Source organism: Ochotona princeps, chromosome 20, assembly GCF_030435755.1.
Source record: "Ochotona princeps isolate mOchPri1 chromosome 20, mOchPri1.hap1, whole genome shotgun sequence".
Classification (NCBI taxonomy): Eukaryota; Metazoa; Chordata; class Mammalia; order Lagomorpha; family Ochotonidae; genus Ochotona; species Ochotona princeps.
Genome location: NC_080851.1, coordinates 9591876 through 9619822, shown reverse-complemented (window position 1 = coordinate 9619822; position 27947 = coordinate 9591876). Strand labels below are relative to the sequence as shown.

Genomic DNA, 27947 nt, shown 5'->3' with positions numbered 1-27947 from the left:
ATCGGGACGTCTCCAGTGGCGTCTTTTTTTTAAAGATTTATTTTTGTCACAAAGTCAGATATACCGAGAGGAGGAGAGACAGAGAGGAAGATCTTCCATCCAATGATTCACTCCCCAAGTGACTGCAATGGCTGCTGCTGCGCCAATCAGAAGTCAGAAGCCAGGAACTTACTCCAGGTCTCCCACACGGGTGCAGGGTCCCAAGGCTTTGGGCCGTCCTCGACTGCTTTTCCAGGCCACAAGCAGGGAGCTGGATGGGAAGTGGAGCTGCCGGGACCAGAACCAGCGCCCATATGGGATCCCGGGGCTTTCAAGGCGAGGACTTTAGCCGCCAGGCCCTCCAGTGGCATCATAACCACTGCATGAACTCCCCACCCCCTCCAGTTAGCTCTTTCAGTGAAGGCAATGGAATTGCCTGGACATACTTGGATTTGTGATGATGTGCTCTGCTGACAGAAATAAATAAAAAAGCCACGAACATACTAGAAGTAATACAAGTTGGAACTGGTGTCATGGTACAGAGGAATAAAGCTACCACCTGCGATGCAGACGTCCCTTAAAGAAACAGATTCGAGTCCCAGCTACTCGGCTTCTGTTCCAGCGCTCTGCTAATGCGCCTGGCAAAACCATGCAAGCTGGTTCAAGGGCTGGAGCCCCTGTGGTCGATGTGACAGACCCAGAGTTCCAGGCTCCCACTTTGGCCAGCCTCAGCCCCGGTTGTTGTGACCATTTGGGGCACGAGCCAGTGGGTGGAAGATATTTCCCCGTAACTCTCTGTAGTTGCTTTCAAATAAAGCAGTCTTTAAAAAAGAAAGGAGGGGGGAATTCCATAATGTACAAGCACTGATGTTTTTAGCTAGCCACAGATCGAGTATATTAGATGTTAATTAGAGTATGATGAGTTTCAATTTCACGTTTGTTCTGATAGCTACTAACTACTTTATAAAACTGCCTTCACCCTGAGGCGCTGGTGTTCAGAACCACGCCGACTTCAGCTGCTGATCAGCCATGTTCCGCCACAAGGACAGTAAGGATGAATCACATTAGACATTTATTTTGTATGAAAGTACAAAAAAAGTGCATTGTAAAATATAAGCAGCAGAATCTTGCAGAATCAGAAGAGCTCTTGTTTCGAAGCACTGCTCGCCAGCGGCTCATATCCTCCGTCTTGGCTTTAGCGGGCGACTCGCGGGAGCCGCTTCCGGCTGGCCCTCCACAGGCTCTGGAGCAGATGAACTTACCTGGTTGCAAAAGGAAAAAGAAACCACTACATTATTCTGCACAGTACGAGAGTGGATGGCTGTTCAGAGACGACAGCCAACTGCCCAATCCTTGTCCTCACTTTTTTTTTTAAGATTTATTTATTTTTATTGAAGTCAGACAGGCAGAGAGGAGGCGTGTCAGAGAGGAAGATCTTCCATCTGTTGATTCACTCCCCAAGCGGCACAACAGCCAGAGCTGCGCCTATCTGAAGCCAGGAGCCAGGAGTCCTTCCAGGTCCCCCATGCAGATGCAGGGTCCCAAGGCTTTGGGCTGTCCTCAATTGCTTTCCCAGGCCACAAGCAGGGAGCTGGATGGGAAGTGGGGCTGCCGGGATTAGAACTGGTGCCCATGTGGGATGCCAGAGGATGTAAGGCTGGGACTTTAGCCGCTAGGCTATTGTGCTGGGCCCTTGTCCTCTCTTTAGAGGCAAAGCTGGGCCAAGCCCAAGGCACAGCTTAAGACCTCAGGATAAAGCAAGTTACTGTCCAGTGATGGCAGTGAAATAAGCGTGAAGAAGTAGGTGAGTGCGCTACTGAGCATTTCTTCACAGACCAGAAGTCCTCTGTGTTGCGGACACCGATATACTGGCTTTTATATACATATATATATTTTATTGGAAAGTTAGATTTATAGACAGAAGGAGAGGCAAAGAGGAAGATCTTCAATTTGCTGTTTCATTCCACATCTGGCCGCAACAGCTGGAGCTGCACTGACCCAAAGCCAGGAGCCAGGAGCTTCTTTCAGGTCTCCCATGCGGGTGCAGGGTCTCAAGGCTTTGGGCCATCCTTGACCGTTTTCCCAGGCCACAAATAGGGAGCTGGAAGAGAAGTGGAGCAGCCGGGATACAAACAGGTGCGTGCAAGGCAAGGATTATAGCCACTAGGCTATTGCGCCGGGCCCCTAGCTTATATTCTTGAAACACTGCTAGCAGTTGCTGGGCTCAACATAGGATGCTCGGAGGGAGATGAAGACTTGGATGAAATGAGCCCAAATGGCTTGGTTGTTAGTTTCACAGGGGAAAGCCAAAAACACCAGAAAAAACAGTGGGGGCAGTGTTATGCAAATGAGCTAGTCCTCATTGAACTGCGAAGTTATTAGATACTGTAGCAACCTGCAGTGGAGACTTTATGTTTGTTCAGAGTGTGGTCAGCCCTGGCCGAAGGCTCTGCATGTGTGGGCCTCTGTGTGTAGTCCGCACGCACACACACATGCTTCAAAGTGAATCAGTGGGCTTTTATTATGAAACAATCAGCGAGTCACAGGACCCAAAGGAATGGGAAGGAAACACAGCTGCTTCGCCTCCCTTCCGCACGCTGTGAGACACAGCCCGGCTTCTGCGACCCTCGGGAGTGACAAGAGACCCTGCAGCCCTCACGCAGTTCCACATTCCAAACCACATCAAGATCCTGTGCAAAAATGCATCCACATGTTAACTTTCTTCTGCGCATGCTTTTAGATAATGCAAAGTGATTACGTAAGGGGCGTTATCTTTAAAAGACTAGCTAATTAGTACAATCTAGTTCTAAGAAGAAACTCAGTTAAAACGCAGTCCTCTGCGTCTGGCGAGACACCCTAATGGCTAAATCCTTGCCTTGCATCCAGCAGGATCTCATGGCACCAGTTCATATCCCAGCTGCTCCACTTCCCATCCAGCTGCCTGCTTGTGGCCTGGGAAAGCAGTCGAGGACGGCCCAAGGCCTTGGGACCCTGCACCTGTGTGGGAGACCGGAGGAGTGAATCATCAGACGGAAGATCCTCCTCTGTCTCTCCTCTCTGCGTATAAAAAAGTACTGCAATTCCCACAGATCAATCTTCATGTACTTACCTCTTTAAGCTTATTCCGAATGAGGGTTGCCGTGGCATTCAGCGAGGCGTCCTGCATGTCCACCTGGGGCTCCCGCGGCAGCAGAGGCCCAATCACCACTTCGGTGCTGCTCGGGTTCCTTGCAAGCAGCGCTTCAAGTTTACGGTCATCTTCCCTTCGGCGTTTCCGCTCCTGCAGCTGTGTTGTCCGGGGCATAAATCTACCCACAGCAGCTGAAGCAGTGATGGCCCCAAGCGTCCCAGCGCAGGCCGCCCGGTCTGTGGAAGCTGCCGATGGTTCCCGCGGAAGGTCCCGCAGGCGTGGTCCCACGGCGTCGAAGTGGCTCGCCCCTAGCGCGAAGGGGGATGGGGGTCCACCCACACACTCCCCAGGCGAGCCGGCAAAGCACCCCAGGGGCAGTTCGCAGGAATAAGGGAGAGTAGGGTGCATGCGCCCGGCAGACGTGCTCCTGTTAGCTTCCCAGCAGGCATCAGCACGGAAGTCTGGTCCGAAAGCTCTCGAGTCCTGCTGCTTGGGAAGCGGCCTCCGCTTTGTCGGGAAGCAGTCTTCATGTTACCAGTCAGCACAGAGCAAAGGAAGCAAGCAGTTGGTTTACTGCGCTCAGCCTTCCCGGGACACATCCTGCCTGCACGCTAGTATGTCTCCATCAGGGGGCACGCTCACGGGGTTACACGCTGGAGACGGTGTTGGGCTTGGCCCTGTTCCAGGCACCTGGGAGTTGTGTCACACAAACTTCCCCATGTAGAACGGCGGCAGGTCAGAAATGGCCCGTCTCCACGTCACTACCGCCACACTGCTTCCGGCAGAGGCTTATCCCCGGGCGTGGACACAGGCCCTCAGGATTTACTCCTGTCCATGCTAATCACATCACTCGCTAAAACCTCCCTGCCCAGGGCATCCTGTATCACTCGGTTCCTTAAACACATGAGACCTGTTTATACCCTGGGAAGTTAAATACAACTCTTCTTTCCCCCAAGGGTGATGTTTGCATTTTCTCAAAACTCCACCACTTTTCCCGTGCTGTGGGACATCTTGCACTAGCTCCACTTCTCGCTTCCTAGCCCAGGTCATGCAGGATGCTGTACGGCCAACAGGGCGGGGACCCCGCGAGGGCCACCTTGCTACCTCCCGCTCCCCCAAGACCAGGGACTCCAGGATGAGTGGCTGCCAGTGCCTGTCCCGGCAGAGCTGTAGCCACAGGTCCTCCATACCTTTGCTTCTGGTACTTCTGGCTATATATGCCCTTCTCGATTCTAACTTTCTCCTGGTTTCTTCCACTGTTTCAAATTCCGGAGCATAGCACACGTGTAGCAATCCGCCAAAGAAGCTCTGCTCGTCCATTTTCCGCTTGGCTGTCCTGGACAGGACACATCACAGCATGGCTTACTGACACAGGCTTGCTGAGGACCAAGCCTCAGCTAGCCTGTAACATGCAGATCTAGTTGAGACAGCATGCGCTGTGCGCCTCTCCTGCCCCCTGTAACCGTGTGGGGGTGCTCGGGGGCCCACCTGCACCTATCCTAACACTAACAGGTTTTCAGTGATATCATCTACATATCTAGACTCGCCTCAAACCATCCAGGGCCTGCTGACTGGCTTGAGATCCAGAAACAGCAGTCATGAAACAGCTTTTCTCTGATCCAACTTACCCCATGCTTAATTTATCCCTTTCAGCACAGCGTGTTCCTACAGTGGGACTCATATAAAATAGGAAGAATGATGTCACTAAAAAACTTTTCCGTAACTGGGGAAATATTAGATGTACAAGAACTCAGCGAGGAAACGCGATGGTAGGACTGCTAGAACAGCCTCCAGTGTGTCTGGCTGTCGAGGCACCAGGAGAGTGCACTGCCTCTGTGCCCCTGGCGAGTGCTAACACGGAGATTCCCCCGTGTGCCCGGCACCCCCAAGCCACCCCACAAAGAAGTTGAGGCCAGGGGCGTTGGGGAACAGGCCATGTGAGAGCAGGAACATGGGGGAACGGGCCATGGGAGCGCAGGGGCGTCAGCAAACAGGCCACGTGCTCACACTGCCTTCTGGACCTGGGGTTCAAATCTGTAACCTGCTACACTAGGGAGATGTGAAAACCATGGAAAACTTCCCAGGCACTGAGATTCCTATTTCCCCACAAACTCAAGCATCAGTGGCAGGCTGAGCATACTGCTGGCCAGAGGGAAGCTGTGGACTGGAACAGCCTGAGGGCCCCACAGAGAGGATGTATACTGGAACAGTCTGAGAGCCCAGGGTTCTACAGGGAGGCCAGGGACCGGATAGCCCCAGGGCCCTGGAGTAGCCTACAGATGAGCCAGCATCCTAGGCTCGGCCTGCTGCAGCACCAGCCTTGTGACACAGTGTGTGAAGAGTCTAACTGTGACACTAGCATCCCACAGGGGTGCTGGTTCAAGTCCTGGCTGCTCCACTTCCAATCCTGCTAACGGCCTGGGAAAAGCCGAGGAAGACAGTCCAAGTGTCTGGGCTCCTGCTAGCCCATGGGAGACTCAGATGAAGATCCTGGCTCCCGGCATCAGCTTGCACAGCCCCGGCCATTGCAGCCACTGGGGGAGCGAACTAGTAGCTGGAAGCTCTCTCTCCTGCTCTCTGTAACTTGTCTCTGTCCCGCAGCGATGGACTTGGTGCATGGAGCCGATGATAACACGCGTGGACTCTGACTAATGGTCAAAAGTTTATTAGTGGCATCCCACCTCTCTTAGGGAGTGCCTGGGTTCAACTCCCACCTCCAGCGTTCTGCCAGGGCACACTCAGGCCTGGGCTCCTGCCTCCCAGGCAGGAGGCCCTGGACATTCGGGGAGTGAACCAATATATAAAGGCTTTCATCCCTCTTTTTCTGCCTCATAAAAAACTAAAACTTGTTTTAAGTTTGAAAAAAATCGTGCAAAATGGAACTTTTATTTTGGTGCAAAAATACATAAAATCTACATACAGTTTTTTTTTTCATGATATCCCATTTCCATGGTCTTTTGTTCCATTTTGTTTTTTGGAAAATTAGAAGATTTGAAAGGTTCTGAAATCTGAAAGGCTCAGATTGAAGCCAAAGCTGCCCTTTCTGAAGGTCTCATGGAAGCTCACACTTGCACTGCGGCAGACCCACCTCTTAAGGCCATTCCCATGACCTTTGTGAAATGCCCGAGCTTTCTCGTATAACCGGCTACCTCGGCTGCTCACGAGGAAAGCCGGGACCAAGAAGTCGCCCAAGGGGCGCAGGAAGCCAGGGCACCGCTCAGCTCGCGCCTCACCTGGCGCTCTGTAAGTGCGTAAACTTGATGAGGAAGACTTCCGTGAACTCTTCCGCCGGGTACTCGTCTAAAGCATTGTACTGCTCGATGGCGCCGTACAGAGCAAACCGCTCGACCAGCTCCTTCATGGCTCCCACCGCGGGGACCCCCTGGATCAGCAAATACTGAGACTCCAAATTGATGGTGTACACCTAAAAAAAATAAAATGAAAGGCCAAAACGCAACAGACTCTCTGGGTCAGTGTCTTTCACAAACAGCCCCAGGAGTCTGTGCGGATGGGAAGCACATACTGTGCTTGGGGGGCGTGCAAAAGCCACACAGAATGCCAACGTGGGCCACTAAGCGTCCCCTCGCCGTGACAAGGAGATCCTCAGGGCAGGCACCTCCCGACCCCCTGCAGCCGGCGATCCGCAGCACGCCCCCTCCCCCGCCGTCACTCAGCAGACGCCCACCGGCGCCGCACTACGGCGTCCCCCGGCCCTGGACCCCCGAGGCCGGCGATCCGCAGGACGCCCACCGGCGCAGCCCGACTGCGTCCCCCGGCCCTGGACCCCCGAGGCCGGCGTGGCACCGCCGCTCCCGGGGCACCGGCCCTCCGCGACCCCCGACGCCCTCTCCCCGCCCGCGGCGGCCGGGTCCTGCTGTGTCCTCACCCTGACGGCGCGGGGCCGCCGGCCCTCGCGGTACTTGGCCCGCGTGTCGCACACGGCCTTGGGGACGTGGTGTTCGAAGAAGCCTCCGAGCTGCCCGCCGCTGGCCGCCATCGCGCGAGGAAAACATCCGGCCGCCGGCCCCGCTCTCCTCTAATCAGCGAGCCGGATAGGGCGAGGCGAGCCATGATTGGCTGACGAATCGACTGCGTCGGCCGTCGTTCCCTGCGGGCGAGGATTCGGTGGGCCCTGCACCGCCCCTTGGCGGATGGGCGGAGACATTGCCAGGACCTCGCTCAGGCCTCCGCGCCGTGCGTGCAGGGGGCGGGGCCGATCGATGTCTCGGGCTCCGACGCCCTCTGCCTTGCTCGGGCAGAGGTCAGACGCGGCGTCCAGGTGCTGGTTGCGGGGAGGGCGGCCGGCCGGGCTCCCGCACCATGTTGGGCAGTGGTCGCCTGGCGGGGGCCGGGGGAGGCGGGGCGGTGGTGACGGTGGCCTTCACCAACGCTCGGGACTGCTTCCTGCACCTGCCGCGGCGTCTGGCGGCCCAGCTGCAGCTGCTGCAGGTGAGGCGCGGGTCGCGAAGGGAGGCCCGCCGCCGCGGCCCGGGGGGCCTTGCGGGGTGTCCGCCGCCTCGGGGCAGCGAAACGCGCGAGGCCGGGCCGGGGGTCCTCGGGAGCGGGTGGGCTCTGGTGACGGCGCCAGGTCCCTTCACGCTACTGTCCCGGGCCTGCCCACGCTAGTAAGGTCAGAGGTTACCTCGTCCTGGCTGCGGTGTCTCGGTTCTAAATCTACATGGTTCTGCTTGGACCGAAATACTGAGTTTGTGTCTGTCTGAGCCGAGGCCTCGCTGTGTTCGGAATAAGGCCGTGCAAGCGGTGGGCTGCTTCCCGCCCCTGGGAACGCTGCAGGGGTTGCAGAGCCCGCGGGGAGGGTGGCAGGGCATTGCTGCCAGCTGTGGGGGCAGCCGGCCCCGGGAGGTGCAGACGGCCCCGGGAGGTGCAGCCGACCACGAACTGTGGGGGCAGCCGGCGCCCGCGGAGCAGAGTCAGGCGAGCCTCGGGTTCACACCGTTCTCCTTCCCGTTTCTCACCGAGTAGAATCAAGCGATAGAAGTGTCCTGGGGCCACCAGCCTGCGTTCCTGAGCTGGGTGGAAGGCAGGCGTTTTAGCGACCAAGGTGAAAATGTGGCTGAAATGAGCAGACACCTGGGCCAGAAACTCGGACTCCCCGATGGAGAGCAGGTAAGCGCTCCGGTGGTACCGGCGCCTTTGTTCTGATGGCCCCGAAGGGCAGTGCCAGTAGAAGGGCCTGCAGTTTGGAAGGAGGCGGGCCCCGGGTGGACTCAGCCGCTGGTGGGTGCGGGCCGGCGGCTTGCGGCAGCCTGGCTCCGACCTTGTATTTTGTGCAAGTGTTCTTCCGCTATCAACTTGGAGGCTTATTTCTGAGGTTTGTTTTCCAGCTTTCCATGGTCTTGGTTAAAAATATCAGTTGCACCATAAAAGGGTATTTTTACACTTTTGGGGGGGGGGAGATTGATTTGCTTATTTAAAAGGCAGAATTAAAGAGGCAGCTGTAGAACCACCAACACCCTAAATGGTTGCAGCTGCTGCGGCAGGCCCAGGGCAGGCACCTGCAGCCCCTTCAGGCCTTCTGTGTGGGCAGCACGGGCTCTCCCAGGTGCCCTCGCTGGAGCTGGGTCAGAAACAGCAGCCGGGACTCTGGTGGGTGCTCGTGTGGGATGCCAGCATCAAGGCAGTGTCTTTTTTTAAGATTTATGTTTTATTTTATTTTTATTGTTAAGTCAGATATGCAGAGAGGAAGATCTTCTGTCCTCCTCTCCCCAAGCAGCCACAACGGCTGGAACTGAGCCGTTTTGAAGTCAGGAGCCTCCTCCGGGTCGCCCACACAGGTGCAGGGTCCCAAGGCTTTGGGCTGTCCTCGACAGCTTTCCCAGGCCACAGGCAGGGAGCTGGATGGGAAGCGGGGGCCGCCGGGATTAGAATCAACGCCCATATGGGATCCAGGCACCTGCAAGGCCTTCAAGGACTTTAGCCACTAGGCTGCTGCACCAGGCCCAGGCGGTGTCTTAATCCACAGTGCCACTACGCCAGCCCATGTTTTCCTACTTTTGCCTATGAATTTAAGGTGCTTGTTCATGAAAGTCAGACATATTTCGTTGAAGGTGAAAGTGAGTCTTTCCCGTTCCCCTGGGTGTACGGAGGTCTTGCCGTAGGGAGTATGGGGAAGATTCCTGGCTGTCCACTGCACAGTCCCCACGGAGCCCCCTCCCTGCTCTGTGTGTGACAGAGACCCTTCTGTGGCAGTGCCCCTTGGCCTCTGTCTCCGGAAGAATTCCTGGTAGGACACGAAGCGGACCGGCCCCAGGGGTCCGTGGCTTCGCTGCTTGTCTTCCTTGGATTGGTCTGCGTGGCTCAGGGAGGAGGCGGGCAGCGCTCCGGGCTGTGGGCCGTGCCTGGGCGTGGCTGCGGCCTGGGTCAAAGCCATGGACGCTTGCACTGCCTGCTCGCTGGGCCGGGGCTCTGAAAGGTTGCCGGGGGCTCTGAGGCCGGCGCTCTGTCTGTTTCAGAGTATTCTCCTTAGTAGAAGCAGCATAGTCTTCACACAGCCAAAGCCTCGCAGAAACCATGAGCATTGGATGTCAGATCAAGCCCCAAGTTCAGGACATTATCATTTTTTCTTGCATTTTTGTTTGTTTAACCTACATTTCTTTCCTAATGATCCTGTTTATTGGAACGGGCACCTAACCAGTACGCACACAACACACACAGAGTTACTTGGTGCTGCCTGCTGCAGGCCAGTGTGGCGAGGTCTCTGCCTGCTCCCTTTCCAGGTCTTCCTGAGGCCGTGCCCCCACATGGTGTCCTGTGAGCAAGTGGAGGTGGAGCCGCTGTCAGTGGACGACTGGGAGATACTGGTAAAGAAAGCCCACTGCTGTGAGCCCCCGTGGCCTCAGGGTCTGCTCCGAGTGTCCTTTTGTGTTGGGAGTTGGTTTGAGTATAAGAAGGAGCGGTCAGAGATCAGAGAATGAAAATGAGGAGCACAGGTAAAAATAAAATTGTATTGGGTTTGAGACGCCAGCCAAGTAGATTGTTGCGGCTCTGACCATGAGATAGCTGCAGAGACGGGAGCAACGGATAGCAAGCTGCTGAATCCATGGAGGGACACAGTCAGGGTAGCGGGTGTTTCTCACTGAGGCTCCAGGCAGGGCGGGGCAGACGGGACCGAGCTGCCCCTTGGCCTCTTGCCTCCAGGAGCTGCACGCCGCCACCCTGGAGCAGCACCTTCTGGGTCAGATCCGAGTGGTCTTCCCCAAAGCCGTCCTGCCCGTGTGGGTCGACCAGCAGACTCACCTCCTTATCCAGATTGGTAGGTGCAGCGTTCGCTTGCCTGCAGCCTCTCCGCCCTTGCCATGGTTCGAACCCAGGGAGCACGCTGACCAGCTCTGTTTCCTGCGCAGTCGCACTGATGCCCGCAGCCGCTTTCGGAAGGCTGGAGGTGGACACGCGACTCCTGATTCGGCCGAAAACACGTCCAGCGGAAGAGCAGGCCCTTTCAAAGGTACCTCACGCCCGTGGGGAGTTTCAGAGTTTGGGAAGGGACCCACAAGGACCCATGAAAGGGTTTCCAGCCAAGCAGCATCCATCAGATACCCCGGGGGGCGCCGGGTCCGGTGACGCAGACCCGGAAGTCTCCGAGGACTCGTCTCCAAGCTTGTGGACCAGGATCGGAAGCGTTTTTTCTTTTGGATCTGAGAAGAGACCTGAGACCTCCTGGGGCTCCAGGGAAGTCCGTGCGTTCAGAAATGTGCAGTCGCAGGCCGTCCCACTGGACAACGTTTTCAGAGTGTGCCGAGCTCAGCCCCGCAGTGCCAACCCCGCCACAGCACCTGCTGTGTGGACCACACACTCCGTCGTTCACGTGTTTCCCTGGGACCAGGAATACTTGGACATGGAGCCCCGCTTCCCTGTGACCTACGGGCAGCTGGTTAAGCTGCTTTCCCCAAGGCAGCAGCATGGGAGGACCAGACGGGACGGCCTGTCGCCTGCGGAGCAGAGGCAGCCGTCGGAGGCGCCCGACACGAAGCCGCCTGGCTCGGCGGGTACACCGGAGGCCGGGAGGGCATGCGTGCTCAAGGTGGTCTGGAACGGGCTGGAGGAGCTGAGCAGTGCCGGCAAGTACACCAGGAATGGAGAAGCTCTCCATTTTGGCAAAGTCTGGGTTGGTATACATTTTAAAATTGGGAGGGAAGGGAGAAGGGAAATGCATGTAACTGCAATTATGACCAAGAATTATGTGTATCTATAATATATGGTATATAATATGTGATGTATAACATAGATCTCGCTATGAAACTAGTAAGAACAATGTCAGTGACACAGCTCTGCTTGCCGTGTAGTCTTTGGGGCCAAGAAACTTCCCCAGGTTCAAGTTCGGACAGGTGTAGACCTTGAAGTCTCACAGTGCTTGGCTGAGGTGGCTTAGGTGACAAGTGGTGGGATGAGGGCTGCAGGCAGGGCAGCTGGCTCCACACGGTTGTTTTTAAAGATTTATTTTTATTGCAAAGTCAGATATATAGTGAGAAGGGTAGAGGAAGATCTTCTGTCCATTAATTCACTCCCTAAGCAACTGCAGTGGCTGGAGCTGAGCTGATCTGAAGTCAGGAGCCAGAGCTAGCAGCCAGAGCTGAGCCAACCTGAATCCAGGAGCCCGGAGCCTCTTCTGGGTCTCCCACCTGGGGAAGGGTCCCAAGGCTTTGAGCCGTCCTCAACTGCTTTCCCAGACCACAAGCAGGGAGCTGGAGGGAAAGTGGGCTGCTGCCGGGATTAGAACCAGCACCCGTATGGGACCCTGGCATGTGCAAGGTGAGAACTTTAGCCACTAGGCTACTGCGCCAGACCCCACAAATAGCACTTAATTTGGATGTAATTGTACCGCAGCTTAAATGATGATTGTCAAAACATCCATTTAAAGCTTTACCTCTGGGGGCATAGAAAGAGAAGGAAAGTAAATTGGGTGAGATTGAAGAGCTTGTGGTAACACAGAAGCTAACCGTATACAGCCGCATGGTTTGACCATCACTGCCCTGACCCAGGGTGCCTTGCCGCCCCAGCCCTCCCAGGCCACGTGTTCAAATCTGACCTCCCAGGAGATGAATGTGGGAGGTGGGGTTAGGGCCCACCCACGTGAAAGAAACCCAAGGGCGCGTGTTCATGCTTCCGGCCTGTGGCAGTCGGAGCAAGTCAGGGCTGTGCACGCAGAGGCCCCGGCTGGACACCAGGCGCGCTAGTGCCTGGCCTCAGGCCTGTGCCACCGTTGCTGCGAGCGGTAGCGTTTGGGGAGTTAGAGGCCATGCAGCTGTGTGGCCGTGTTGGGGCAGCACGAAGAACAAAGAGAACCGTGAATCCCGTGACCATGGGCAAGATTTCACCTGGATTGCTTGAAGCTTGCACAGATATCCGTGCTCTGAAATCTGTTAGGGTCCAGCATTGGCCATACTTACATTTTGTTCCTTCATTTTTAAATTTCAGATTCCAGATGATCTAAGAAAGCGACTAAATATAGAGATGCATTCAGTTGTCAGAATAACTCCAGTGGAAACGGCCCCCAAGATTCCAAGACTTCTGAAGCTACAACCAAGAGAAGATTTGGTAAGTTCAGATGTGTTATATCAAGACGCCTTGAGCCTGGAGCTCCATCCGAGTCTCGCCTGTGCGAACAGGAGCCCAGACTGGAGCTAGATCAGACATGAAGCAGGTGCAGCATGAACGGGCGCTCATGTGGCTGCCGCGTCACCCTCTGAGCTAAGATTCCTTTATGCTTGGGGACTTTATGAAATTTGGATAACATGATAGTGGTTTGATATGACTTATTTCATGTAACACTGCCTGTTTAGGATTCATCCTCTTTGCACATAATAAAGCTGCAGTCCTTTGTTGTTGTTAAAGATTTCCTTATTTTTATTGGAAAGGCAGATACGCAGATAGGAGGAGAGACAGAGAGGAAGATCTTCTATCCATTGATTCACTCCCCAAGTGTCTACAATGGCCAGAGCTGAGCTGATCCAAAGCCAGGAGCCTTTTCCGGGTCTCCCATGTGGGTGCAGGGTCCCAAGGCTTTGAGCCATCCTCAACTGCTTTCCCAGGCCACAAGCAGGGAGCTGGATGGGAAGCAGGGCTGCTGGGATTAGAACCGGGGTCCATATGGGATGCTGGCACGTGCAAGGCGAGGACTTTAGCCACTAGGCCACTGCACCAGGCCCTGCAGTCCTTTTTATTGACCGAGTAGCACCTCGTCTGTGATATAGCACCCTTGTCCGTCTTGGCCTGGTGACCACCACCATTTTGGCTGTTGTCAGCAGTGACGCACAAGACTCTGTTTGCAGTTACGTTGGGCGTCTTCCTAACAGAGCTGTTAGATATGGAAAGTTTGTTTAGGTTTTTTGTTTGTTTTCAAGATTTATTTACTTATTTGAAAGGCAGAGTTACAGGAGTAGAGAGACCTTGAATCCCCTAATTCCCTTCTCAGATGGCTGAAGCCAGGAGCATCTTCCAGGTCTCCCATGTGGATGCAGGAACCCAAGCGATTGGCCCAACCTCCGCTGCTTTCCCAGGCCACAAGCAGTGCACTGGATCGGAAGTGGAATAACCAGTTCTCAAACTGGCACCCATATGGGATGCCAGTGCTGCAGGCAGAGAAGTAAATTGCCAAACCACCATACTGGCTCCAATAAATACATCTTTTTTTTATTTTCCTTAAGAATTGAAGCTGGCATTGTGGCTCTGCACACTGGTCCTCTACCTACAAGCACCGGTATCCCATATAGACGTCAGTTCATGTCCTTGGTTGCCCAACTTCAGATCCAGCTCTCTGCCTGTGGCCCGGGAGGGCAGCAGAGCATGGCCAGGTCTTTGGAACCCTGCACCTGTGTGGGAGACCTAGAAGAAGCTCCTGGCTCCTTGTTTCAAATTGGCTCAGCTCTGGCCTTTGCAGCTATTTGGGGAGTGAACCAGCAGATGAAACATCTGTCTCCTTCCTTCTGTGATTCTGCCTATTTGATGAAAATATGGATAGGTGTGTTTTTAAAAATCGATATTGAGGCAGCATTGATGTTGCAGTGGGTTAAGCTGTTGCTTCGGATGCCCGACCCCATATCTGAATACCAGTTTGATTTCCTGCTGCCCCCATTGCAACGCGGTTTCCCACTGATGCATCCTGGGAGATAACAAACCAATGGCCTGAGTTCAGCCTTGGCTGCCGCAGACATTTGAGAAGTGAGCCAGCAGATAAAAATCTCTCTCTCTCCTTCAGGTAGTTGAAAATAAGTTTTTTTTAAAGACTGATGCTTTTATTACTTCTGTATAATTTTTTTAAACATCTACCATTTTTTCATATTAATATTGTAGCCTGGAAAAAGTGCAGGCTGGGCTATATCATTTTTCTGCTCACCTAATTCTTTTGAAATTGGCATGATAAAAAAAGATGATTGAATTTAATTTGGAAGTTTTCTTTTGGTTTGTTTATTGAGATCAGCTTAACAGAACCAAAATCAACCAACCAACCAACCACTGACACAAGCACAGAAGGGGTGTCTTTGTCTTCCCAACAAAGAAGCTTGAAGGAGCTACTGGGTAGTTAACCTGTAACATCAGGGACCCGGACCCTGTGACGTCAGAGCCGTGTTCTGCCCTCCTCGTTGGCAAGCGCAAGAGGATGCTTGCCGTACTAGCAGAGACCAGCTGCGTTGCAGCAAGCAGGGAGGCCCCAGGCAGAGGCTGCTGCCTGCAAGGGTGCTGCACCTGCCAGCCGTGCTGACCTCAGCCCGCCAGCAGAGGGCTCTCTCTCTGTCTCTCTCATGCGCGTGCACGCGCGCGCACACACACACTGCTGGCCTCACACCATAGGCACTTTGCAGCGCACTTAAGGGTCTCTGGGTGGCGCTGTACTCCTGGGTCTGTGGTGCTGCCGCACTAGGAGAGGGTGCTGCAGCAGCGGTGTGTGAGTTCAGCAGCAGGGTGTGACTGCAGCTCTCTGCCTTCCCTGGCAGCCTAAGGACGTGAGTGAAGCTGAGGTCAAAGCTGGATTCTGCTCCTGGCTGCAGCAGTCGGCCAGCACCGAGCTTCCTCTGGCGACGGCAGGAGAAGAGTGCATTAGGCTGGGAATTAACGGCGGTGAGTGGTTTGTTGTTGTTTGGCATTGTTTCCCATTGAAACAGTTGGTATGTTTTTGTTGTTTCAACCTGTGTCCTATTTGAGCAGTGAAACACAATAAGGAAACACAGTAATTTTATGTTAAAGAGTATTGGGGTCTGGGTTGTGGCATAATGGCTTAAGCCGCAGCTTGCAGTGCTAGCATGTCATACGAGCACCAGTTTGAATCCTGGCCACTCCGATTCTGATCCAGCTGTGTGCTGGTGAGCCTGGGAGAGCAGTGTCTGATGGCCCACACAGTCCTACCCCTCAGCCACATGGGAGGCCAGGTGGGGTTTCGGGCTCCTGGCTTTTGCCTGGCCTAGCCTGGGCTGTTTCGGTGAGTTGGGAAATGAACTAGCAGATGGGAGATTTCTTTCTCTCCCTGTCTAACTCCACCTTTCACATAAATTAAATGTTTTAACAGTAAAAGAATGTTTCTAATTTACACAAAATATTTAAACCATCGAAGTATTCCACTAATTTCATAAATATCCTTTTGTTTGTTTCTTGATAGGTTTGAAGGAATTTTCTCTGCATATAGTTCATTCTTGGGAGAAAGAGAAAGAAAAAGAAAAAAACATTTTTCTGTTGAGTACCAATCTGCTGCAGAAGATGACAGTACAAGTAATTACATGCTGTTGAATATTAACCAGAAAGATACTTGTTAAATGTGGTAGTATTGATGAGTTACACTAAAAGACCTTGCATCCTGAAATGCATTAGTAAGTTGAATGATAAGGAATAACTTGATTTTAAATATTTTACTTTAAATTTTTTAAAGATTTATTCACTTGAATGACAGTTGCAGAGAGAGAGAGGGACAGAGAGATCTTCCACCTGCTAATTAGATCTTCCACATCCTGATTGCCCACGATGCCTGGGACTGGGCCAGAGCGAAGCCGGGAGCGCCAGATGGATCTCCCAAGCACGGAGGCCTCTGCCGCTTTCCCAGGCACAGTAGCTCGGATCTGGGTCTGGATTAGGGCAGCCAGGGCCCAGACCAGTGCCCAGTGCTGCCAGCAGGTTAACCTGCTATGGCACAGCACACAGTTCCTTTAAACGTTTTTTGGTCATTAAATAGGTCTTTAAATTACTTGTGTAAATTATTGATTTATCCTAAACTTAAAAATCAGTATCTCAGCACAATGAAATTTCAGTAGCAGAGTTGATTGTGTTCACTGAAAAATGGGTCCCAGTTTTAAACTCTGGTATTGGAGATGTTTAGCCATGCAGTTACACCACCCACCCATCGGGAGACAGTGTCCCAGCTCGGAGTCCATGGGTTCCACACCTGCTCCAGCTGCCTGCTGAGGCGGATGTAGGGAGGCAGCGCTGGGGGCTCAAGGTGCTGGGTGCTTGCTATGCATCTGGGGGCCTTGATTGAGTTCCCAGCTCCTGGATTTGACCAGACTCAGCCCTGGCCGTTGTGGGCACTTGAGGCAAGAACTAGTAAAAGAGGTTCTCTCTATCTCTGCCTCTCTACAAAGTGAAACTAAAATGCAATTCTTCTAGTATAAAAACAAGTGAAAACTTAGTTTTAAGCTTTTCATCTTGAGGATTCGTACTTTTACTGCTCACCCATCTTGTTTTCGCAGAGTTTCATTTCAGCACCCTTCATGGCGTTGTCTGTTCACCTTTCTTCCAGAAGTGCTGAGCGAGTGGGCCTTGGGAGGCGCCCGGTTTTCGTTAGGATGTCTGTGTTTGTCACTGCAGAGTTGGAGATGTTTTAGCCATGTAGAATTTCAGGGGTTTAGAACTGGGCACTATTTCATTATCAAACTGGAACGGAAGGGATATACAGAGAAGATACAGATGTCAGAATTATGAAAAGGACAGATGAGACAGAAATCAAAATTGTAACTGAAGGTGTATTTATAAAATGTGCTAAGGACATGCCGCTCTTTCTGCTTGTTGACCATGCACGTTATGCTCCCAGATGAGGAAAGGCCATCATCATAGCTGTTTTAAACATGTATATTACATTGTTCTCTCTGGCTTAACAAAGTCACCAGTTCAGGTTTGTGGAACCCAAGAAAAACAGGCAACAGATATCACCTTGAAATGTAAAACTAATTTTTCCTTGTTACTATAGGTCCTTCTAGATCCTTTGGTAAAAGAAGAAAACAGTGAGGAAATTGACTTAAATCCTCCCTTTTTAAAGCTGAACTCTTTGGGGTAAGAAGTTCTGGCTGAACAAGCATGTGCAGAGAGGTGTGTGCGCATTGTCTCTGGGAGGTCTGTGTGTGTGAAGACGACGGTGGGCATTGGCGTCGCCCAGGGAGCTCCCTCTGCCCTTAGCCGCCTCTGCAGGGTGACTGCCTGGGCGTCTGAGACGACTGGCAGGCTGGGGCTTATCAGGAAGTTACCTTGAGAATTGACTGGCAAGAAGGGAACACCCAGAAACCCCTTGGACCCTCTGTGTGGGGATACAGCTAATTCTTAGAGCAAATCGGGAATACCTCTAAAACTAACCCTAAAAAATTAGTTGGATATTTTGAAATATTTCAAATTAAGTTATTCCTTCACTAACATTCTATTATAATTGGGACTGTTTTCAATTTAAAAGACAAACATATCCAAAAGGAACCTTCTCTCTTTATACAGTAGGACAAACTCAGGGAAATATTGCCTGTTAGAATTTCTCAGAGGCTGTTCCTAGACATAATAGTAGTATTTTGATTTCTTGTAATAATATACTGTGGTCTTTTTTTGAAGCATTAAACCATAAAGTAAAAAATGTTTAAACATAGTATTTGTCGATTTAAAGAAACCGTATACTTTGAACTCTAAAGATTTACTGATTTATTTCTGTTACCATAGATTAAATGGCAGTAGGGGACGAGAATTAGCTTTAAGTTCACGTTCGTGTGGTTTATATGTTGAATCAATTTCAGAGGTAATGATTACAAGGACATAAGCCTTCAGGAACCCTAAGCAGCCCCAGGGCCCCGTTCGTGGTCGTATTGGTTATCAGGTTGAAAATCCTGTGGAGGTGGAGAAGGGTTCCCTAAGGAACCAGCTAGGGCAGAGCTCCTAGTTACCAAGCACGTTTGAAAGTAGTGAAGTTGACTTCAAAAGCTGTGGGTCAGATTGGCATTAGTCAACATACTTCCCCTCAAATCAGATGGAATTTGTGAGATTTTACCTTTATACTGTATACCTAGCCTGTAAGGAGAATGGCGCCATGTTGGTGGCCGTGTGTCCCTCTGCCTGCTTCAGCCTGGTCACCAAGCTCCCTCTGTGTGTTGCAGAGGCGTGAGGTCCCTAGGTGTTTCCTGCATGGAGCACGTCACACACAGCCTCCTGGGCCGTCCTCTGTCACGGCCGCTGCTGGCCATGGTGGCAGGGCTGAGGAACGGGGCCCTCTTACTCACAGGGGGAAAGGTAGGTGGTTCGGATGTGTCCATTTCCAGCCCTCACTCAGATGGTTAAACTGGACAGGGAAGGTGTTTGCTCACTGTGTGTGTGTCTGCTGCTAGGTGTTAGGGAAGTGGTGACACAGCTACCCTCCCTTCCTGGGTGTCAGTTGTAGAATTACAGGAGGTTTCCTGTTTAGCCTATTGTTAGGGTCGATTGAGTTTCATATATTGGCCCATCTTTGCCTTACTCAGGTATAATAAATACCACTTGATTGTTTATGTATTGCTGAGTTACCTTGCTAATACTATGTTTTCATCTCAGTTTATCAGAAATCAGTCTTAACTTTCTGTGTGGCGTTTGGATGTGCTGTGAGGGTGGTTGGCATTGTCATATGTGTTTCTTTGGGGATTATGTAAATCAGGTACTCGAGCTTTAAATGTTTGGCAAACTCTCCAGTGAAGCTATCCTACCTGCACATTTTTTTTTTAAGATTTATTTTATTTTTATTGGAAAGTCAGATATGCAGAGAGGAAGATCTTCTGTCTGTTGATTCACTCCCCAAGTGGCCGCAATGGCCAGAGCTACTCTGGTCTGAAGCCAGGAGCCCAAAGCTTCTTCCGGGTCTCCCACGCAGATGCAGGGTCCCAAGGCTTTTGGGCCGTCCTCCACTGCTGGCGTCCAGTGCCCGCTTTGTGAGCCTGAGCTTGCTCGACCTTACTTCTGTGGCTAAGTATGTCAGGACTTCTTCTGATGCAATCGTTTTCCAGGGGAGTGGAAAGTCAACGTTGGCCAAGGCAGTGTGTCAAGAGGCCCGAGACACACTGGACGCGCACGTGGAGGTGGTGGAGTGCAGAGCTCTGCGAGGTACGTGCAGACGCGGCCTGGCCTTGGTGTCCTCAGCCTCTGTCACCATTTAGTTGTGGGAGTTTCTGAGGAGTGGTGAGACTTAGATTTTCTGATAATTTGCATAAAACTCTCCGCATCTGATGGAGACGATCCTATTTTTCAGAAGTCTTTGTAGATTACACCCCTGGAAATACCATTTAAGCCACGCAGGGAAAGTTAGTAGTTGGAATATCTTGTAGAATTTTGGTGGTCTCCGAGTCCCCAGGGGAGACTCAGGAGGGCAGGCCGTGGCGGTGCCTTCGGAAGTCTCCAGCTTCCTGTCATCCAGGCAATTAGAAGAAACACGGGAGCTCCCGCCGCCCGCCTCCAGCCGCCCGCCTCCAGCCGCCCGCCTCCAGCCGCCCGCCGCCCGCCTCCAGCCGCCCGCCTCCAGCCGTACGCCGCCCGCCTCCAGCCGCCCGCCGCCGTGTCCTCCTGCCCAGTGGCCACGCCTGCTCTCACGAGTTTTGTTTGAAGCCTCATTTCAAAATTTGAGTTTATCTCTCAGGGATAGGAGATCTCAGTGGCTTATGTTGTGAATTTACGTGTTTTCTGTTCTTTGAAACTTAAAGCTTTTTAACTGACCAGGGGTTTTGAAACCAAATTTGGAATTCAAATGCAGCAACCAGGCAGCTCATTTGTGTTGATTTTTTTTTTGCAGAATTGTAGCCCCTTCTTTCGTTTATGTTTTTCCACATATATTTTGTTTCCCTGTCTAGCTGAGCCACCTGCATTTCTCTGTGGGGTGGGCACAGATGAGTTGGTCCAGAATTTACAGTGCCATTCTGCCGGGCTCAGGTTGCTTCCAGGACCGTATTGAACCATGATTGATGTGCAGGGTTCAAAGGGGGGTGTGACTGTCGCATCCCTGAACTAACATGGAGCCGTTCCCATCTCCGTGTGAAGGGAAAAGGCCGGCGAGCGTGGAGAAGACGCTGCGGGCAGCCTTCTCGGAGGCCGCGTGGAGGCAGCCGTCGGTGCTGCTGCTGGATGACCTCGAGCTCCTCGCGGGGCTGGCTGCCGGGCCGCAGCATGAGCACAGCCCCGACGCCGTGCAGGGCCAGCGGCTCGCACACGGTAAGGCCCGCCGCTGTCGGGCAGCATGCTAGATCCTCCTGGTAAAGCTGCCCTTCCTGGAGAGCACTGCGTGTGAATGTATGTGTGATCGTGGGGTTGCTTGGCAGGCATGCAGCTGACGTGCAGAGCAGACACACTGAGGCCAGCCTGCAGGCTCATGGCCTGTTTATCCTCCTTGACTTGCTAGAAACTGTTTAGTTGATTCCAGATGACATCCTGCTTCTTTCTTTATTTGACAAATATGTATCTAATGCTTGGGAACAATGTGTTCTCAGAATCTAGAAAGAAGAAATAAAGAGACACTTAGTCCAGAACAGGTTAGTAATGATGGTTTCCACCAGGGACTGAGTGGCTGCTTCCAGGTTGGCACTGAGTGGAGGCTCACATGGTGCTTTGACCACACTGAGCCACCAGGGGGCACTCGGCTGGCCTGTCCTGCAGGCACTGCTCAGCACGGAGGGACTTCAGAGTTCATGTAACATGTGCGCCAGGACAAGCCATGGAGCAGGGGCCTCAGCTATTTACACCAAAATAAAGTTACCTTTTAGCTCCATTTTCCAGCATCGTGTAACTCAAAATGAAGGTGACATTGAGTAAGGATTTTATTGGGGATAAAGGAGTTGATAACTGAGCTACTTTGTAAAAAGATTTATTAGTAATTGTAAAGAGTGACAGGGAGGTACGGAGAGAGATCTTCCACAGCCACCTGTGTGAGAGACCAGGAAGAAGCTCCTGGCTTTGCCCTGGCCCATCCCTGGCTGCTGCTGTCATATGGGGAGTGAACCAGCTGGTGGAACATCTCTCCCCACCTCTCTCTCTAACTCTGCCTTTCAAATGGATTATTTTGAATCTTACAGAGAAAGAAAGAGCTCACCCCATATGCCTGTCTACTCCCCACATAGGCCTCACTGCCTGGCGCTGAGCCAGGCCGGCCCGGAGCCCAGGACGCCATCCGGCTCTCCTGTGTGAGTGACAGGAATTGAAGCACCTGGGCTGTCTCTTGCTGCCTTCCCAGGCGCTTGTAGCAGACAGCTGGACCAACACCTGCTGGGGGTGCTGAGTCTTTAGCTCGCTGCCCCATGCTGGCTGTGCCCAGACTGATTTTTTGATGGAGCAGAAATAAACAAGAAACATTTTTAGGTTGGTGAGGAAGCCAAGAAAGGATGGCCACCAGATGCAGACAGAAGTCCAGGGAGTTGTGGGAGTGCTCCGTGGACAGGGCCGTGGGGGCCTGTAGAGATCCCGCCTGTGGATGGGAGCAGTGGGGACCGGCAGAGCATCCCGTCCCGTGGATGGGGGCCGTGGGGGCCTGTAGAGATCCTGCCCGTGGATGGGGACCGTGGGGGCCGGCAGAGCATCCCGCCCGTGGATGGGGGCAGTGGGGACTGGCAGAGATCCCGCCCGTGGATGGGGGCAGTGGGGACCGGCAAAGCATCCCGTCCCGTGGATGGGGACAATGGGGGCTTGCAGAGATCCCGTCCCGTGGATGGGGGCCGTGGGGGCCTGCAGAGATCCCGCCCCGTGGATGGGGACAATGGGGACTGGTGGAGCATCCCGTCCCGTGGATGGGGACCGTGGGGGCCTGCAGAGGCTGGTGTAACATAAAGTCATCTATGGATTCCTGAGAAATGAAGCAGGGACAGTCAAACCAGAGTGGGGTAGGTTATTACGAAATTTGCTGTTCTTGGATTTTGAAATCCGTAGCGTCCTGACTGTGGTCTTAAACCAGGTGTTAATGCAGTGTTTGAGGGAAGGCCGCAGGGGGCTGAGTTGGGCAGATGACAGTCCTGGGTGGGAGAAGGTCACTTGGAAGTCACAGGAGTGGCAGTTGTGTTTTGCTTGTTAATCCCTCACTCTACCCTGCCTGTTGTGGACGGTGTGGGGGTGACCAGGGATGGAGGCGTTCTCTCTCTGTCTCTGTTGGGTCTGCTGTGCAAATACTAAGTGTTTTGTGAAGAAACCCTCGGTGTTAGAATCTCCTTATTAATACAAATGTATATTCTTTGATTTCTGGGTATACTTTTCTGAGCTGTGGTATGCTCTTCCATTTCAGCATTGATTGCTATGATCAAGGAGCTTGCCGCCACGGGAAGTTTGGTTGCCCTGATTGCCACGAGCCAGGCTCAGGACTCGCTGCATCCTCTGCTGGCGTCCGCGCAAGGAAATCATGTGTTTCAGTGTGTCCGGCACATCCTGCCCCCTAACCAGGTAGTACACTGTAAACATTGCTGAAATATTTCCTGTACAGGAATTTTTTATCAGTTTTGTTAATGACTCATAACATTGAACTTATGCTTTCATTAGTGATCATAGGAAACTTAAAATCCAACACTTGTGGCATGTTGGGCTGTGTGTACAGAGCATCCTTGATAATCTCTGAAATGGCCCCATGTCCACATGTCCCCTGTCCACAGCGCTTCTGCCAAGGGAGGGAGAGCTCTGAGAACTGCTGAGCAGTCCTGATCAGTCCCGTGATTGGGCGGACCGCTGCCCTCACCAGCACTTGTGGCCTCCGGGCCCTGCTGGGGCCTGGGCCAGCAGATGAGCACCAGTGAGCTGAGAAACACATTCTGGGACCACCAAGCATGTTTGAGATTCTTGTTAAAGATTCAGACTCACTGATAATTGATTTTTACAGAAGAACAAAGAATATGCCTGCTAGTAAGTGTAACCACTAGGTAGTGATACTGCTCATCAAACATGATTCTCAGAAAGTAAGTTCTGGAGCCAGGCATGGGAGCCTAGCAGCTAAAGTCCTCGCTTTACATGCACTGGGATCCTGTATGGGTGCCAGTTCGTATCCCGGCTGCTTCTCTTCCCATCCAGCTCCCTGCTTGTAGCCTGGGAAAGCAGTAGAGGACAGCCCAAAGCCTTGGGACCCTGCACCCATGTGGGAGCCCCAGAAGAAACTTGGTTCTTGGCTTCGGATTGACTCAGCTTGGGCTGTTGCAGCCACTTGGGGAGTGAACCCGCAGACAGATGTGTCTGTTTTTTTCTTCTCTCTGTAAACCTGAGTTTCCAATAAAAAAATTTAAAAAGTAAATTCTGGAGCTGACAGTATGATGCACTATGTTAAGTTGTTACCAGTACCCCACTTGGACACCTGTTCATGGTCCACCTGCACTGCTTCCAGTCCAGTCCAGTCCATTGCTGAGCAGCCTTGAACAGCAGTGGGAGGTGGTCAGCGTGTGGGCCCCTGCACCCGCAGGGGAGTCCTGGGTGAAGCGCTCACTTTGGCCTGGCCCTGGCCCTCACTGTTACAGGCTGGCTGGCTTGCTCGCTTTCCTCTTTCTTTTCTTCTGTCTTCCTTCCTTCCTAACGTTCCTTGCTTCCTTCTGTTGTTCCTTCCTCCTTCCTTCCTTTCAACTCATTTTTATTGGAAAAGCAGATGAGATTTACAAATTGAAGGAGAAACATATTTTCCATCCACTGCTACACTCCTCAGATGGCCACAACAGCCAGAACAGAGCCGATCTGAAGCCAGGAGCCTCCTCCAGGTCTCCCACACGGGTGCAGGGTCCTAAGGCTTTGGGCTGTCCTCCACTGCTTTTCCAAGCCACAAACAGGGACCCAGATGGAAAGTGGAGCAACTGGGACACAAACCAGCACCCATATGGGATCCTTGTGCTTGCAAGGTGAGGATGAGCGATTGGGCCGTTGTGTTGGGCCCAGGGGCCTCTTAAAGTGGATAACACCCAGCTCCAGCTGAGTCTCCCATCCTTAGCACACAGCCCCTTGGTGGCAGCGATGATGGCCGAGTCAGTCAGGTTTTTACCACCTGTATGGGACAGGACTGAGTTCCTGCTTCCTGGTTCCTGGCTCTCTCCCAGCCCTGGCCGTTAGGGGGTAGTAGAGGAGTGAACTAGCAAATGAAAGTGTTCATTCTCTCTCTGGCTGTCTGCGTTTAAACTAGGTAAATAAATACAAAGTTTAGAAAATGAAGCTTTTTAGGAACCAAGAAAGAGAAACACCCTCTCTTAAGGAAACATACTGCCAAAAATAGTGGAGAAAGAAATTTTGCAATGTGACCTTTTACTTTTATTCAGTTAGGATGTAAGTGAAGTAGCTGAGGCGTACAGTCTGGTCGCTTTTACCATGTGCGCACACCTCAGTTAAGATGACAGCACCCCCATTCCTCCCGCGTGTCCTGTGTCCTTGCACTTCCTCCCCACACAACTGCCAGTCTGCTTTCTGCCACGGGGCTTTGGCCTCCATATGCGCGTGGAGGCTGCTCACGCCCTCCAGGGAAGGCCCGCGTGCCGCCACGGGCCTTAGACTTCCCCTCGGCGTGGTTCCGGACCTGGCTGTCGCAGGCCCCCTTAGACGGGTGGCAGCCACGCAGCCAGGCAGCCAGGCCGTGCTCAGCTCTCCTGCCCTGGGCTTGCTCTCCTGTCACTTTGCTCAGCATGGCCCTGAAGCTCGCCACTCCACGGCCAGTGTTGCCGCTGTGAGCACGGACAGGACAGACCGGAAGGAAGTGAGACGCTTGTGTGAGCAGCTTGGCGTGTTCTGGCCTGCAGCCGCCATGAGCTGCAAAAGCAGGAGCCAGGGACAGGGGCTGCTGGAGGCGTGCTGCAGCCAAGGCAGTGAGACAGCCGTCAGCCCAGGAAGGGCCCCTCAGACTCACTGAGCCTCTCCCTTCTCCTTAGGAGCAGAGACGTGAAGTTTTGCAAAATATAATAAACAACAAACTGGACTGTGACAGCAGCAGGTTCGCAGATCTGGACCTGCAGTTCATCGCCAAGGAGACCGAGGGCTTTGTGGCCCGAGACTTCACCTTGCTCGTGGACCGGGCTGTGCACGCTCACCTCTCTCACCAGTGTGTGTCCACCAAGGAAGGTACGTTTCACTACTCAAACTCCACGTGAAGTCCTTTTTCTAATGTAACTCATGCATCAAATACCATCTTGGTATTTGACTAAGCAGTTGGTTCAGTAGAAAATTGGCATTTCCAGCTAAGATTTTGAAAATTCACATTGAAAATAAGAGGTTTGGGCCAGGCACGGTAGCTTGGTGGCTAAAGTCCTCGCCTTGCACATGCTGGCATCCCATATGGGCGCCAGTTCTAATCTTGGCAGCCCCACTTCCCATCCAGCTCCCTGCTTGTGGCCTGGAAAAGCAGTGGAGGACGGCCCAAAGCCTTGGGACCCTGCACCCGTGTGGGAGACCCGGAAGAGGCTCCGGGCTTGACTTCGGATTGGTGCAGCTCCAGCCATTGTGGCCACTTGGGGAGTGAATCGATGGATAGAAGATCTTCCTCTCTGTCTCTTCTCCTCTCTCTATATCTAACTTTCCAGTAAAAAATAAATCTTTAAAAAAAAAAAAGAAAAGAGGTTTTGTTTCTTTTCCAACAGAGTTAGTTCTAACAACATTGGACTTCCAGAAGGCTCTGCAAGGATTTGTTCCCGCGGCTTTGCGGAAGGTCAGCCTGCATCAGCCTCGAGGCGTGGGCTGGGAGCAGGTTGGAGGCCTGCACGACGTGCGGCAGATGCTCACGGACACTATCCAGCTGCCAGCCAAGGTACTAGCTCTGAGCCCCTGCCCTGCGGCCTGCCCCAGCTCCGTGTCGTCCAGGGGTTTGCCAAGTTGCCGGTGTCCAGAGCCCTGAAACAGATTGGTAACAGAGTTGATCTATTCTCTGCCCTGAAGAAACCTAGAAAGAAAACTGCAGTGGTATTTACAGTAGATATTTGTGAATAGTGTCTCTCTGGATCCGTTCAGGTTTTCCTAAAGCAAAGTGAATTGCCTGCTGGGATTTGGACAGAAAGAGGTGAGAGTGAGAGAGGGTGGGCTGCCTGGATGCACAGTGGTGCTGGGTGGAGCAGGGCGTCCTGCCCGTGGTGTCCAGCCCCCGGAGAGCTGCTAGCCAGCAACAGGCAAGGCCAGGGACAGGCCAAGTGCAGCCCAGGACGGGGTGGAGAAGCTGGGTACCAGGCCTGAACATGCAGGTACACAATGTCTGGGTCTGCCTGCTGCCTCAGGGCCTCTTTAGGGAGAGAGGGAAGTGGTGGCGAGTTTGGAGTTGTTACCACGCAGAACTAAGCACGCACCCCTCCTGGACGCTCACTCCTGTGCTGTCCGAGCTCTTGTCGTTTACAGGTTGTCAGGGAAGGGCCAGATTGCTTCCTCAGCCGCCCACCCTGGGAGGGGGTTACTGTGCAGAGCCATCACGCACGCTTCCATGTTACTTTCCTTTCCTCGGGTACAAGTAGTTGAGTGTTGAGGGCTGTTGGTCTTGGCCCATGAACCACACGAGTGGAGGGCAGTGGTCTTGTTGTGGGAGGCTGCTGCGTCTCCTTGGTGTAAGGCTTCCGTCGCGAAAAGGCCGTTGGGGAGGCAGCTCCAGCAGCGAGCTGTCCCTGGGGAGTGTGACCCGGTGCACTTGGCGGGGGGCTGGGGGCCCCCTTGGGCTCCTGGGGCACTCACAGTGGGCGTGTTCGTCACGGCTGCTGTGCTGGGAGGGGTGGGGCTTGGTCTCCGCTGCTTGGGCACCTCTGTAGACTTGAGCTCCATGTCCTGTTTTTGTGTTTTTCAGTATCCAGAATTATTTGCCAACTTGCCCATACGACAGAGAACGGGGCTGCTGCTGTATGGCCCCCCGGGAACAGGGAAGACCTTGCTGGCAGGGGTCGTTGCCCGGGAGAGTGGAATGAATTTTATTAGTGTCAAGGTAGGCTGTGTGGGTGATTATTTTTTTCACTTGAAGTACAACTTATATTCTCATTTTAAAAAATATTTATTTATTTCTATTACAAAGTCAGATATACAGAGAGGAGGAGAGACAGATGAAGATCTTCCGTCCAATGATTCACTCCCCAAGTGACCGCAGCAGCCGGTGCTGTGCCAATCCGGAGCCAGGAACTTCCTCCAGGTCTCCCACACAGGTGCAGGATCCCAAAGCTTGGACTGTCCTCGACTGCTCTTCCAGGCCACAATCAGGGAGCTGGATGGGAAGCGGAGCTGCCAGGACTAGAACTGGCGCCCATAGGGATCTGGACACGCTCAAGGCGAGGACTTCAGCCACTAGGCCACGGCGCCGGACCCTATATTCTCATATTCAAGTGTGCAGTGATTGGCACTCAGTGCATTCACAGAGCTGAGCCGCAGCCACCTCTCGTTTCAAAACTTCCTCCTGGTCCTTCTGCTCATTCCCGTGGGCTGACCCGGTCTGTCTGTTGTACTCTGCCCTTGTGGGGCTGGCTGCTTGGCTCAGAGACATGTTTGCAGGCGGCGTGCAAAGGGCAGCCTGCAACAGCGCTTCCCAGCGGAGCGGACTCCGCACGCGGCTCAGGAAGTCGTGGCTGGTGAGACACATATTTGCTGGCTTGGTACATGGTTACCCTGGCAGGGATGGCAAAACTCCGAACCTTAATGTTACTGCATTCTGAGATAAGTATGACCATGCACTTCTCTATGCATG

At 52.9% G+C, this 27947-nt stretch overlaps 2 protein-coding genes across 3 annotated transcripts in view; one reads left to right on the top strand and one right to left on the bottom strand.

Moving 5' to 3' along the window:
* Positions 1–846: 846 nt before the first annotated feature.
* On the bottom strand, positions 847–7229 carry RBM48 (RNA binding motif protein 48). Its single transcript, XM_004582297.3, has 5 exons — positions 6996–7229; positions 6343–6533; positions 4300–4445; positions 3089–3633; positions 847–1241 (listed from the first exon to the last, which is right to left on the bottom strand). The coding sequence occupies exons 1-5, from the start codon at positions 7104–7106 to the stop codon at positions 1155–1157; spliced, it is 1080 nt and encodes a 359-aa protein (XP_004582354.2). The 5' UTR covers positions 7107–7229; the 3' UTR covers positions 847–1154.
* A 108-nt stretch (positions 7230–7337) lies between these two features.
* Positions 7338–27947, top strand: part of PEX1 (peroxisomal biogenesis factor 1) — a 34971-nt gene continuing 14361 nt past the window's right edge. For both annotated transcript variants that reach the window (XM_058678106.1, XM_004582296.3), the window contains exons 1-16: positions 7338–7558; positions 8093–8236; positions 9847–9930; positions 10268–10382; positions 10474–11234; positions 12545–12664; positions 15061–15184; positions 15720–15829; positions 17298–17380; positions 18457–18589; positions 19333–19429; positions 20357–20527; positions 22581–22735; positions 25177–25366; positions 25882–26048; positions 27063–27197. In XM_058678106.1, coding sequence (XP_058534089.1) covers positions 7430–7558; positions 8093–8236; positions 9847–9930; positions 10268–10382; positions 10474–11234; positions 12545–12664; positions 15061–15184; positions 15720–15829; positions 17298–17380; positions 18457–18589; positions 19333–19429; positions 20357–20527; positions 22581–22735; positions 25177–25366; positions 25882–26048; positions 27063–27197 — 2718 coding nt within the window. In that variant the 5' untranslated portion in view covers positions 7338–7429. The remainder of the gene's footprint in view (positions 7559–8092; positions 8237–9846; positions 9931–10267; positions 10383–10473; positions 11235–12544; positions 12665–15060; positions 15185–15719; positions 15830–17297; positions 17381–18456; positions 18590–19332; positions 19430–20356; positions 20528–22580; positions 22736–25176; positions 25367–25881; positions 26049–27062; positions 27198–27947) is intronic.

Excerpts from the sequence above, each read along its gene's own strand:
- RBM48 (XM_004582297.3), bottom strand. The coding sequence starts at position 7,106 with ATGGCGGCCAGCGGCGGGCAGCTCGGAGGCTTCTTCGAACACCACGTC. Across the intron at positions 4,446-6,342 it reads ACGCACTTACAGAGCGCCAG|GACAGCCAAGCGGAAAATGG; the intron begins GTGAGGCGCGAG and ends TGTCCTGTCCAG. Across the intron at positions 1,242-3,088 it reads TTCGGAATAAGCTTAAAGAG|GTAAGTTCATCTGCTCCAGA; the intron begins GTAAGTACATGA and ends TTTTGCAACCAG.